The sequence below is a fragment of the Tiliqua scincoides genome, chromosome 2 (genome assembly GCF_035046505.1).
Source record: "Tiliqua scincoides isolate rTilSci1 chromosome 2, rTilSci1.hap2, whole genome shotgun sequence".
Lineage (NCBI taxonomy): Eukaryota > Metazoa > Chordata > Lepidosauria > Squamata > Scincidae > Tiliqua > Tiliqua scincoides.
The window spans coordinates 96,489,170-96,502,356 of NC_089822.1; the positions used below are offsets into that span (position 1 = coordinate 96,489,170).

Consider the following 13,187-nt stretch of genomic DNA (forward strand, 5'->3'; position numbering starts at 1 on the left):
CACACTTTCCTGGGAGTAAGCTCCATTGACTCTAATGGGACTTCCTTCTGAGTAGACATGCATAGGCTTGGGCTGTGGGTCTACTCTCCAGCTCCCCCTTCCTTGCACTGCACAGTGGGACTCAATGATCACAGGGTCCTGCCACCTCGCCTCTCGCGCCAGTAGGGTCTGCGCCAAGCCGGGTGCTGACTGGCTAGGCTGCTTCCAATGGGCTCTCTTTGATTGGCTGGAGGAGAACCGGAGCTCTTTCCCCAGCCAATGAGCTGAGCGCCGTTCCGGGATCTTGCAAAGAGCAGCTCACCCTTGAAGCCTGGGAAGAGCGCTGCTGGTTCCTGGCGCACGCGCGCTGGCAGGGTGGGGAGACAGCAGGAGCTGGTCCGGTCTGTGCGCCCGTCTCCAAGCCCAAGCGCGATGCCGCTGCAGTTCGAGCTGTGCCCGGGCCGGGGCATCGGTGGAGACCACCCCTGTTTTATCATCGCCGAGATCGGCCAGAACCACCAGGGAGACCTGGAGGTGGCCAAGCAGATGATCCGGGTGGCCAAGGTGCGGCGGGGCATGCGTGGCCGGGGAGGGCGAGCCTGGCTAGTGTCGGTGACGTGTGGAAGAGCTGCCTGCGCCTGTCTCTCGCTTTGCGCACCATGTCGCTCTGTGAATGGGTGGGGCAGCAAACGTGCAATGAGCTGCAGGCATGGCTGAGCATGGTTTCTTTGGGGACCCCTCTTCATGTGTGCATGCACTGCGTGTGTCGTTCCCCCCCCCCATCACTGCTTTCTTTCCATGTGGCTTGGCTCAGAGACTTGGATCACAGGGTCCTGCTGCCTTTTGGGCTCTATACCAGTGTTTCTCAACCAGTGGTATGGGTACCACCAGTGGTACTTGAGTGGCCTTTGGTGGTACTTGCAGGACCCCTGGACACCTGCCGCAACAAGACCAGGGACGCAACACGACAAACAGCAGTAGGAGGCTCCAAAGCATACTTTTGCATGCTCAAAAAACCCTCCTGTCTACCCTGAGCCTCTTATTAGTGTTGGTCACATTGCATCTGGTGTCCCAACCCAGAAGTAACTGGTGATGATGTCTTTGAATAATACTTTGAATAGGTGGACCATGTGAAGGGGTATGGCAGAGGACAAGGGTTGAGAACCACTGCCCTATAACTGGTTCACCCTGGGGCATTTGATGACTGCGGCATGAAGTGATGACTTCTACGCACAGACAAGCCATTGTGGATGCAGGTTGAGTATCCCTTATCCAGACTGCTTGGGAAGGGAATGCGTCTGGATTCTGGAATAATTGCATAAATACAATGAGAAATGCTTCCTCTTGCTCTTCACTGTTACCATATGGGAGTCTGCTGGCCTCTGAGATTTTTCAACAGTGTCTGAATAGGGACACACTGCAGAGCAGAGAATAAAACTTATTATTTTTTTATTAACAGTATTTATATACTGCTTTTCAACAAAAAGCTCACAAAGCAGTTTACAGAGGAAAATCAAATAACTAACAGCTCCCTGTCCCAAAAGGGCTCACAATCTAAAAAGATGCAAAAGAACACCAGCAGACAGCCACTAGAAAAGACACTGCTGGGGTGAAGTGGGCCAGTTACTCTCTCCCTGCTAAATAAAAGAGGAGCACCCACTAGAAAAAGTGTCTCTTACCCAGTTAGCAGGGGTAAATTTACATCCTGTACCTGCACTGTGGGAAATGAGCACAAGATCTTCCAGATCTACAGAAAGCTTTAAAAGAAAGTCTTGGACAAAAATGTCTCAATTTTGGAATAGCCCAGATTTCAGAGGTCTGGATAAGGGGTAATCTACCTGTATAAAACTGCACACAGATCCGAGTCTCCCCTTGCATGCAGTGCTTGGAGTTCTTTCTGTATTGTGTTGTGAGCCACATTATAAATTTGAAACATGGGGTATAAATTGTCTAAGTAACTGGAATTTAATTTTGAAATGAGTAGGTTGCCCGGACAGCATCCCACAGTGGTAGTGAGGAGAAATTCTGACTGATGGGATAAGGCTTATAAACTGCTTCATACTTGGAGAAATTCTCTATAAATGATGGGGATAATAAGCTGTGATTCACAAAGCAGTTAAGATGGAGTACTTGGATCTTAGTCCTTAAAACACATTACTGAGAATTAGTTTATCACATGTCTATCCCATCTTTTCTCCAAGGAGCTCAGAGCAATGCACATAGGATTGTTGCCCATTTGGTTTTGTGAACAGTGGTCTTGCAAAGTATGTTAGGCTGAAGGAAAGTGAGTTTCAGAATGGAGTATTCTGAATTTGATTTGAGGCCCTGGTGGTTACAGCCCAAGCCCAACATGTTGCCCCCTACATCAGACTGACTGTAAAGAGAAATTGATGGTATATGCCACAGGTGGGATTGAAATCAAAGGCTACCATTTACAGTGCAGAGTGTGAATTATTTTGCTAAACCCAGCATCAAGGCTAAGTTCCATTCTGTGAAACTAAAGCCACAATTCTATGCATACTTCCATTAACCTCAGTGCTATTTCTGAATAAAGTAAGCATAGGATGGGATTGTAAGGCTGCTGTTGTACACTGTTGGGAGTATGTCCAATTATAGTGAATAAATAAAACTTCAGGGGAAAAAAAGCTCTGCAGGATCAGAACAAAGACCCATCTAGTCTCCATCCCCCAGTAACCAACCAGCTGCCTTTGGGAAACTCGCAAATATGACAAAAAGGCACCCTTCTCTCCTGTCATTGCTCCCCTTCAACTGGCATTGATACAGCCACTGAACCTGGAAATAGTGCATGGCCATTTTGACTAGGGGGCATTGCTAAACCTCCATGAATTTGTCTTATCCCCTTTGAAAGCAATCCATGCTAGTGGACATCACTGCATCTTATGGCACTGAATTCCACAGATGGATTACATGCTATGTGAAGTCACGCCTTTTCCCTAACCTTAATCTTCCACTGGTTTCATTAGATGAATCCAAACTCTTATATTGCAAGAGAAAAACATCCCTCCGAATATCTCTCCACACCATGCACAATTTTCTAAGCCTTAATCATGTCACTGACACGTAATGCCTTCTCTTGAGCCAAAAAAGCCTCAAACCTTTCTCGTAAAAAGATGCCCCAGCCCTCTGCTCGGTTTGGTTATCCTCTTTTTGCATCTTTTCCAGCTGTACAGTGTCCTTCTGGAGGTGTGCCGAGAATTGTACATAGTATTCCAAATACAGCTGCAGCATCCATTTGTATAGGAATACTTATAATATTAAGTCTTATTCTTAATTCCTTTCCTAATGATCCCTTAGTGTGGAATTTGCCTTTTATACAATTATTACACATTGAGTCAGTGTTATCACAGAGCAATCCACCACAATCCAAGATTTTTTTCTTGCTTTGTTGCCACAGCTGAGAGTGCATATATAAAATATATACATAAAATTGGGATTTTTTTGTTCTAGTGTGCATCACTGTGTGTGTATTGACCTTGAGCTGCATGTAATTTTCTCATGAATGTATTGGGTTTTTTCATATTGCAGGATTTCCCCCAATATTAAAAAATGGTACCACCACCCTAAAGGCTAATTAGTACAATCTGCTACCGCTGTCCAAGGCACTCCCACCACCACATTTTGCTGGATGTGTAGATCAGGTCTTACTCCACAATAAATATCTTATTCCGCATTAAATATTGCTGTTTGCACTGGTTGGCGATGACATGTTCAGTAGTCCTGGTCTTGTGCAACTATTGCTGTGGTCATGTCTTTTATAGGAATGTGGAGCAGATTGTGCCAAGTTCCAGAAAAGTGAACTGGAGCACAAGTTCAATAAGAGAGCTCTGGAGAGACCATACACATCCAAGCACTCCTGGGGGAAAACCTATGGCGAGCACAAGCGCCACCTGGAGTTAAGTCATGACCAGTACAGGGAATTGCAGAGATACGCGAAGGAGATTGGGATTTTCTTCACCGCATCAGGCATGGATGAGGTAAGTAAGATGTATATGGGGGGGGGGGTTTGTTTCAAAAGGAAGCTGTTTCTTGTGGAAGGCCCCTACAACCTGGGATGGACTTTAGCTGTAAATACAGCTTGGAAGCACAACTCTGGATGAGCCCCAAAGTCACTGGGATTTTTAGATGCTCACTAGGGACACAAGCTCTTTGTTTCTACTCCAGACTCTCAACTTGCTGACACTGACCTGAAGTGCGGCTGAACACCTGCCATCCAGTATCCCAAAAAATAGAGGGGAGCTTGCAATGAACCCTGAAATCTACATGCCTCTGAATTTCTTCAATATGGCCATCGTCATTTGTTCACACTGCTGCTTGTTTCTGAGGGAGGATCATTCATCCACTCAGCAGTCTTTATTGATGGGGATTTCAATTTCTGTATTTTTATTTTTAAATGTCTCTCCCCTAGATGGCTGTAGAGTTTCTGCATGAACTGGCTGTTCCGTTTTTTAAAGTAGGATCAGGGGACACAAACAATTTCCCGTACTTGGAAAAGACAGCCAGAAAAGGTAATTTTAAATAGCGGTGTTAACGATTGTTGTCGAATGTTTGTAATGCATGTCTCTGTTTGAATAAATCCCAGCAGATAATCTAGCTATTGAACAGTGATTTTCTTTTTCAACCACTGTACCATGGCACATTGCTGTGCCACGAATGGTCTGCAGGTATGCCAAGGGAGTTTAAGGGAGGGTCATTTATTAGTAGGGCCTTTGGGGCCCCCTGCCGTCAGCACGGTGTGTCTTGTCGATTGTCAACAAATGGATGGGGTGCCTTGACTATTTTAGCACCTTGTCAGTGTGCCATGAGATGAAAAAGGTTGAAAATCATTGCTATAGAAAATCATTGCTCTACCATTCATGTGGTATGTCTCCATATGAGAGAACATATGCCCAGTTGCAGACCTCCCATTATGTTCTATGGGGCAAATGCCCCAGGTGCAAGCCTGTAGGACCCCATGGAAGCCTTTCTGAGGCTCCCAATGGGGTCGGAAACTGTGCTTGCAGTTTCCCAGAAGCACAGTGTATAGTGTCAGGGAACCTCAGAGAGGCTTCCCCAACACAGCCTTGGATCACACAAGGCTCCGTGAGCCTCAAGTGAGTGGGGGAACGGGACGGATTTGCATGTGAGGGGGCGACGACAGCCTGCAAGGGACACCATTGTGAACCTTTGTCCTGGAGCACGGGGCTGGGGAGGTCCGCCACTGCATATGCAGTTTCCTATGGCCAAGTAGACATGATAGCAAATACCCAGCTATAGCTTGGAACCTACCCTGTGTTGTGATATTGGTGTGTTGTTGTGACATGCTGCATGTCTTCTTCCGCTCTCTGTATCCATTTGCCAATGATGTGGGAAGGGGAAAATATTACGATATTGGGCAGGAGGTCTGGTCTAGAGGGTAGAGCCTCCGTTAGCCCAAAGATAACATCAGAAGGTCGCCAGTTCGAGGACACCGGCAGCTCCCTGAAGGCTGAGAATGGCGAGACCTTGAAGCAGCTGACAAGCCCAGCTGAGTGATTCCACCTGCTCTTGCTGTGAGGAGGAAGCGTCTTGGCTGCCCTCCACGTGAGAGATGGAGCTGCTTGTCAGCCTGCCTGGGAGAACTGGAGGCCAGAAGTGAGACCAAACCAGGAAGAGCCATTCTGAAATGTTGTTGGTTCTTGAAAGAGGGAACCTCTATGTTTGTAAAAATCCTCTTGAGGAATTTAGAAATGCCTGCCTATGTAAACCGCCTTGAATAAAGTTAGAGGAGTAATCCGATGACCAGAAAGGCAGTATATAAATACTGAGTTGTTGTTATTTATTATTGCAGCACCAGGTTGGTTCTACTCTACATTTTAGAGGGTAGAGCGAATAGCAATAGCTGTTTTCAGTGGCAGCCAAGACTTCCCTGTCATATGTAGTATGATTAATTCCCCTCTCCATGAAACTGTGTGGCAGTGGGACAGCACTTTGAGTGAACTGGAGAAGTGTACTCCTATGCTCCTTCACCATGGAATGTGGAGGGGCTGCAGGAGAATTGTCTGAACTGGCCCAATGACAGTTAAATAAAGTAGACTGACTCCTAAATGCCATAAATGTCCTAAATAAAAAGCAACTTGAATATTGTTAAGTTGGGGTCTACTTAACAAAATTCCAGGTTTATCCTGCTGGGTGATAACATAGCAGTGGAATCACAAGTAGGGACTCCTTTACTTATCTTAGGGGGCAGGAAGCTAGGGACAGGAGAATGTATAGAAGTGTTCCCTCAAGTGTACAGGACCCACACTCCAAAGGGAATTTGAAGTCACATCAGCACTGTGAATCAGATGATATAAACACAAATAGCTTTTGTTCTTATTGAGGAGGGATAGGCAGCTGGAGAACTGGCATGTGTTTGGTTATGGTTTTGCAAGATAATATAGAGCACAGGTGAACTGGCAAGGGATCTGCCAATTTGTTATAATGCAGTTGTATAAGATCAAACAACAAACCTGATAAAATTAAGACAGATGTCCATGACCTTTCCATCCAGGTCGCCCAATGGTAATTTCTAGTGGAATGCAGTCGATGAACACAATGAAACAGGTGTACCAGCTTGTGAAGCCCATCAACCCAAACTTCTGTTTTCTCCAGTGCACCAGTGCTTACCCTCTTCAGCCTGAAGATGTCAACCTTCGGGTCATAAAGGTCAGTGAACCACCTTGGTTGATGGGTGAGACAATACTATTTATTTAAGGAATTTTTATCCTGCCTTTCCCCAATGGCACAAAAGGGTGCTGACAATATTTTAAAAATACAATATATATAAATACAAAAAAAAAACCTGTAACACTAAACTAGACAAAAACATTTGTGCCTAGCGTAGGTCAATAGTAGGTTGTAATCATTGTCCTGAAATGTCTCCTTTTGATTCTGGAGTCAATTGAGAACAGATTGAGGGCCAATTTTCCAATGGCAGAGCAGCCATACCAATGGGGCGTGCACTGCATCCTGTGGTGGGGAGGCAGTCACAGAGGCCTCCTCAATGTAAGGGAATACTTGTTCCCTTATCTTGGGGCTGCAATGTGGCTGCACTGATGCTGGAAAGTTCGATAGGATTGGGCCCTCACTCACGGCCCAATCCTATGGTCCGCAGCATGCCTCCACGGTGCAGACCACAGTTGCAAACGTGCCGTAAGGCATGTTTGCGGGGCTTACCGCCGGGCTCCCACCAGAGGTGGCTCGGCTCCGGCCGGCGCTGAGCCACTGCCCGGCGGGCGCCTGCGTTCCGTAGCTCGGTGGTGCCTGTGACCGCCAGGCTGCGGAACGGCAAATGGGGCAGGGACGGGGGCGTTCTGGGGAGGGGGAGGCCATCATGACTTGGGGATGGGGCGGGGAGGCCAGCATGACGCGGGGAGGGGGGCGTGCCAGAGGCGTGCCTGGGGGCGGGCAGGAGGAGGGTCCATGGAGCTCCGCTCTGCTGGATCCTAGGCGCTCGTGGAGGCTGCGTGCCTTACACGAGTGCCTTTACTTTAGTGGTGCCATTTGGGCGCCGCTAAAGAGAATAGCCCCATTGCGGGGCTGCCTCCCTTACCCGGGGGAAGGGGACGCTCCCGAGGTACCTCCCACAGTAGCACGGAAGGTGCTGGATTCGGCGGCAGCCCTCATGGTGCCGCCAAGCAGGGGCGACCTGGGCAGCTCAGGATTGGGCTGCCTTTTAGGATTGGGCTGTCGGTTATCTTGATAATAGAAATTATCTTGATCCTAGAAATTCTCTCAATTATAAGCGGAGGCTTCGTTCCAGCACATAATTAAAACTGCTTAAATCCATTTATTTTGTCAGTGTATCTAACTTTGCTGTGGCTGGAGTATCTTGCATATAAGCACAATTGACCCATTTTATATCTTATCCCAGTGTTATTCAAACTTTGAGGTGCGGCTCCTTAGGGAAGTGCCAGGAACTCAAAGGAGAGGCAGGATGTCCTCTTGCAGCGATACAGTTGCACCCCTGGGCAGAATACGAGCCCATCTTCTGCGCTTTTTTTTAAAGCAGAAGAAACGGGAGTTGCTCAGCTGCGAGAGGGGCTGCTGCTGCCCTGCCCTCTTCCCCCTCCACTCCGAGGCTGCTGCCTTCTGTGTTTGCTGCATGTTGTTTCCAAAGCTCATCTGGCAAATACCAAGCATGCTCAGCTTGCAGTCCTTAACCCTCCTTGATCCTTGTCTGGTTGGTTCCTAGTTCCCAGCCTGGGATCGCTTCTCATCCAAGTGAAATCTCTCTTTTCAACCCCCTCCCTCTTCTGCTCCCCCTTTCGATCTGCAAACCTTCCTGCTTTCCTCCCCCTCCCCAAATAAAATGCTTCCTATTTTACCAGTCACCAGGGGTCTTAAAGTTGTTTCCATGCAGTTGGCAAAGGGGGGGGGGGAGGAGAGAAGCACGCACTTTACTTGGCCAGGAGCAGAAAAAGGGAACAGTTTTAAAAGTGATTTATTAATCTTGTTGTTTGACTGAAGAGGAGCGGCTGTATTTTTAAAGTGATGAATCTTGCTATTTGAAGGGAATACTTATCAGCCATTGAGGAAGTGATTGCCAGCCCAATCCTATTCCTGGGAGTAAGCCCCATTGACTGTAGTGGGACTTACTTCTGAGTAGACATGCACAGGCTTCAGTTGTGCATCTCCTAGTACAGGAGACAAATCAGCTTCCTAACCAAATCCTTATCAGCTATGATATATTTTCATGGTCTATTTTTGTTTTCCTCACCAGCTGCTGGAAAAATTTAATTTCATTAAATTCATAAAGAGTTCAATCCTATCCAAGGAGAATGGGAGAAATGACTACTTGGATTGGGGTCCACAGGGGTGGGTGTGTGTAATGTTGGTCAGACTGGTTGTTCACAAAGTTCATTTGATAAAACAATTCTATTGGTATGCTTACAAAGTTTGAAAAAATGAGACCTCCTGGACCAGACAAAATCTACCTACTCCAGCACCCTGTCTCCAACAGTGATCAGCAGCTGATCATTTATAAAGCATGTATATTGCTGTGTATTAATATATTTTTAAGATCTGCATTTAATTAATATAATTAATATAGTTAATATATATTTATTATTATATTATAATAAATATAATATTATATTTAATATAGTCAATATTTCTGGCCACTTCCTATTTAATGATGTCACTTCCAGCCCTCAGGAACATGATGGGGAGTCATGGCCAACAGCCACGGGGGTCAAGCGAGCCACTGGCCAGGAAAGTTTGAGTACCACTGTCTTATCCTAACAGCCTGTGCATGGTTAGTTGTGTCCTGTGAAGATGACTGTCTTTGTAATCCGAATCAACTTCTCTGTCCTTCTAGGAGTATCAATCAACTTTTCCCGATATTCCTATTGGCTATTCTGGTCATGAGACCGGGATAGCCATTTCTGTCGCAGCAGTTGCTATGGGTGCCAAAGTGTTGGAGCGCCACATCACACTGGACAAGACCTGGAAAGGAAGTGATCACCAGGCATCCCTGGAGCCAAACGAGTTGGCAGAACTGGTGAGGAGTATTCGGATGGTGGAGGCGGCCATGGGGTCTCCACTCAAACAGCTCTTGCCATGTGAAGTGGCCTGCAATGAAAAGGTAATTTTCTTGAATTACACTCTTCCTTTTTGTTTGGTTAATTGTGACAACAGCATACATATGTCTGCATCATAGGAAAGCCACAGAGATTGGCTACTTGCACATGCCTGTTACTGTAGATCAGTTAGCACCCATGACCTACCCTCCATCTTCTCTTCTTGTAGCTGGGGAAGTCTGTAGTTGCCAAAGTGAGAATCCCTGAAGGTACCACACTGACCCTGGACATGCTCACAGTAAAGGTGGGTGAACCCAAGGGATACCCCCCAGAAGACATCTTTGACTTGGTTGGCAAGAAGGTTAAGGTGAACATTGATGAAGATGAGACCATCCTTGAAGATGCCATTGAAAATGATGTGAAAAAAGTGAAATGCTAAATGGACTGGCTCTGTATGGTTTGTGAAATGGGACCTTGGGATGCTCTTTAGCAGTACACTGAAATCGTAGCACTCTGTTAGAATGAATGGCTTTAGGGAAGCAAACCTCCATGAGATCTTTCTTTTTAGGTGGTCAAAAAAATGCCAGTATGACACAAGACTGAAATAGCGTTTGGGTAGTGCAGGATTCAGAAAACGGACTTTGTTCATGGCTGAAAATTCTTAGTAAAACTTGACATAACTTTCCAGAGAGATTTTGTTAGATTTTAAAGGGCAGTATGGAGATTTGGAAATGTAGTGCCAACAGTGAATGCTGACTGCTGAAGAACATTTTGAACAGGACTTGATTTGGTGCAGACCGTTCAGCTCCAGTCTTCTAGTGCTGAGACTTCTGGGTAAGAGCAGGCTTGGTTGTTGTACCAGTTGGAACACCTCAGGAAATACAGTTCAGTAGCCTCTATGCCTTACCATTCTATTTCTCATCTTCTTCATCTCTGCTAAAGTTTGGTGTGAAGGGAAAAGTTAAATGGCTACAGACCGTGCATCAGATTCATGAATGGCTACTAGCCATAAGCAGTGCCTCTGGGTTACCACTGTTGCACATCAGAATAGTTTGGGGTTCCACCCACCCTTTTTAGGCCATGAATGTGCCACAGATGGCCAGTACAGATAGGCTTAGGTCAGCAGTTCCCAAACTCTCCAGGAGTTTTAACAGGGTTCTCAAACTCTCCAGGAGTTTGGGAATCTGGGCAAGTGCTTTTAGGGGGAGGGGCAAAGGCAGCAATGTGTTTGTGTCCCTGCCAAGGCCAAAAGTGGTTTTTTAGACTTACTCCTGTCAGTGCCAGCTCTCCAGATGGTGCAGGGAGACCACAGACTCCTCTGCTGAGCTCCCCAAGCCTCCAAAAAGCTAAAAATAGCTATCGTGACCCACTTTTATTTTTGCATTCACAAACCTAAGTGGGTCACGATAGCTATTTTTAGCTTTTTTGAGGCTTGGGAAGCTCTACAGAAGACCTTTGCTGTCAGGGATAAGTCTCAAAAAAAACTTTTGGCCCCTGCCATGACAGGATGGTGGCAATCGCGCCACTGCACTTAAAGTGGCAGAGATGGGGCTTCCCTGGCTGGGGTTTCACAGTGCCCCAAGTTTGCGAACCTTTGGCTTAGGCGATTGGTCTGCTGAATTAAAAACAAAAAACAAGCCCATGTGAGACAGTGTCTTGTGAGATCTTGTTTGTAAAGCTACTGTTTGTGGTCTAGTTGACTGGTCGGATGGCTAATATGTACAAACTGGGTTCTAAATGGAAAGAAATTTCCCCAGGTCCTCTCTCAGTAATAGCTCCAGTTCCTGTTGCAGAAAATGTTGCCATTGTTGCATCTGGAAGTTACTCAAACATTACCAAGTTTAGTAAATGTTTTGCATGTTGGTGCAGTGTGTTGGGCATTCAAAAAGAGACATATGACACAACTAGGCTTCGGACCAGCACATATTATCAGCCTAAACAGAATGGCACCAGTATGTCATTCACATGGCAGTGGCTTGCCTGGGGGTGTCTTCATTTCTGTACTGAAACTTTTAATTCAAATGAGCAGCCTCCCTTGCCATTCAAAAGATTATTTTTTTTTACAACAACTTCAAGTGCATAATCTGTTCTGTGCTTGCTATAGAACAGTATTCACCCTCTTGCATCTCTGAATGAGTCACTGCTCTGGGTTCACTTCCTTCCAGTCAGGAAGCATGCTCAGAACAGTGTCTCATGCAGTAGTACAGGTTATAAGCTCTTCTGAGAGCAGGTAACCCTTATGGTAGCAAGAAGATGGATATTGAAAAATTGGAAGGATTAGTCACTGGATTGAAGACCTTGTATCAACTTTCGAGTAAATAGCTTACAAATGATAACTGTGAATGGATATATTTGTAATTTGGAAGCCTTTCTTATAGATAGATATAGCATGTGAAATATGCAATGGTATTGATTGCTTAAGTATCTTTAATTACCGTCCTTGCCCACCTTTTTGTAAACAGGTTCATCTTAGTTTCTCTTTGTAAAAGTCCTGAAAACAGATCTCAATTTCAGTTTGCAACTGATTCGTTTGTATTCATATTGTGTTTCTTAAATATATCTTTTTCTCTCACAAAAGATACATTTTAAAAAGTTCTTCCATAATCAGAAAGTAAACCTTTGGGAATGTAAAACTGGAATGTTTCTCTAACTTTTATTTAGGAATAAGTGTACCAGTTTTTGAAAGTATGGAAACATGATCATAGAATTAAGGCAACACTTTTCTGCATATAACGCAGTGTTTTTCAAACTGTGGGTCGGGACCCACTGGGTGGATCGTGAGCCAATTTCATGCAGGTCCCCATTCATTTCAATATTTTATTTTTAATATATTAGACTTGATGCTACCATGACTGCATTTGGGGAAATGCTACAGACCTGTACTGTGAACAGGCTACTCTGTAAATGTTTTTAACCATGATAGAAAATGGGACTTACTCCTGGGTAAGTGTGGGTAGGATTGCAGCCTAGGATTGTTAAAGATTTTCCTGCCTGATGATGTCACTTCGGATGGGTCCTGACAGATTCTCATTCTAAAAAGAGGGTCCCGGTGCTAAATGTGTGAGAACCACTGCTATACAGGATAGTGATGATGAAGGAAGCAATATATGCAACATGAAGGCCTAAGGGAAGGCACAGAAAGAAAAGTTCTGTATTTATTCATAGGCTGCCACTTTGATTGGTAACCCTTGAAAGACACTGCCTGTACGTTCACAATTGTTTCTCTGCATTGAACATGAAACCGGAAGTGGGTTGCAATATTATTTTTTCATTGTTTTGAGGGGCAGGGAGCCCTGCAGAGGGCTCCTCGCGGCTCCTCACGAGGCCAGCGTAGAAAGGGTAAGTTGTTAAAAAGCTTCTTGGTTCCTGGCAGTGGCATGGTCCTGCCGCTCATGTCGCAGCCACCCTCCACCCCCCACCCACATAAATAACAGGGTTCTCAAACTTCTGGTGAGTTTGATAACCGCTGTTCTCTACAGCATGAAGACCAGAAACATACTGTTTTAAAAAGGAAAATGAAGATTGCAGTCTAGCATACTTATTTGGTTGTAGATCCACTACATGCAGAGTGGTTTGTTCCTAAGCAAACATACTTGGAATTGGGGAATAAATTATCCAGATTCTACATATCATATGAACTTTCTCAGCTGCATTATGGGCAGGTGTCCA

At 45.5% G+C, this 13,187-nt stretch overlaps 1 protein-coding gene across 1 annotated transcript; it reads left to right on the forward strand.

Annotated features, from left to right (window-relative positions):
- Positions 1 to 311: 311 nt before the first annotated feature.
- On the forward strand, positions 312 to 12,095 carry NANS (N-acetylneuraminate synthase). The gene is made up of 6 exons (XM_066616794.1): positions 312 to 543; positions 3,759 to 3,974; positions 4,406 to 4,505; positions 6,509 to 6,663; positions 9,317 to 9,583; positions 9,748 to 12,095. Exons 1-6 carry the CDS (start codon positions 412 to 414, stop codon positions 9,955 to 9,957), a joined length of 1,080 nt encoding a protein of 359 aa, XP_066472891.1. The 5' UTR covers positions 312 to 411; the 3' UTR covers positions 9,958 to 12,095.
- Positions 12,096 to 13,187: the final 1,092 nt, after the last annotated feature.

Coding starts and splice junctions, on each gene's coding strand:
- NANS (XM_066616794.1), top strand. CDS start 412: ATGCCGCTGCAGTTCGAGCTGTGCCCGGGCCGGGGCATCGGTGGAGAC. Junction 544..3,758: donor AGATGATCCGGGTGGCCAAG/GTGCGGCGGGGC, acceptor TGTCTTTTATAG/GAATGTGGAGCAGATTGTGC. Junction 6,664..9,316: donor TCAACCTTCGGGTCATAAAG/GTCAGTGAACCA, acceptor CTGTCCTTCTAG/GAGTATCAATCAACTTTTCC.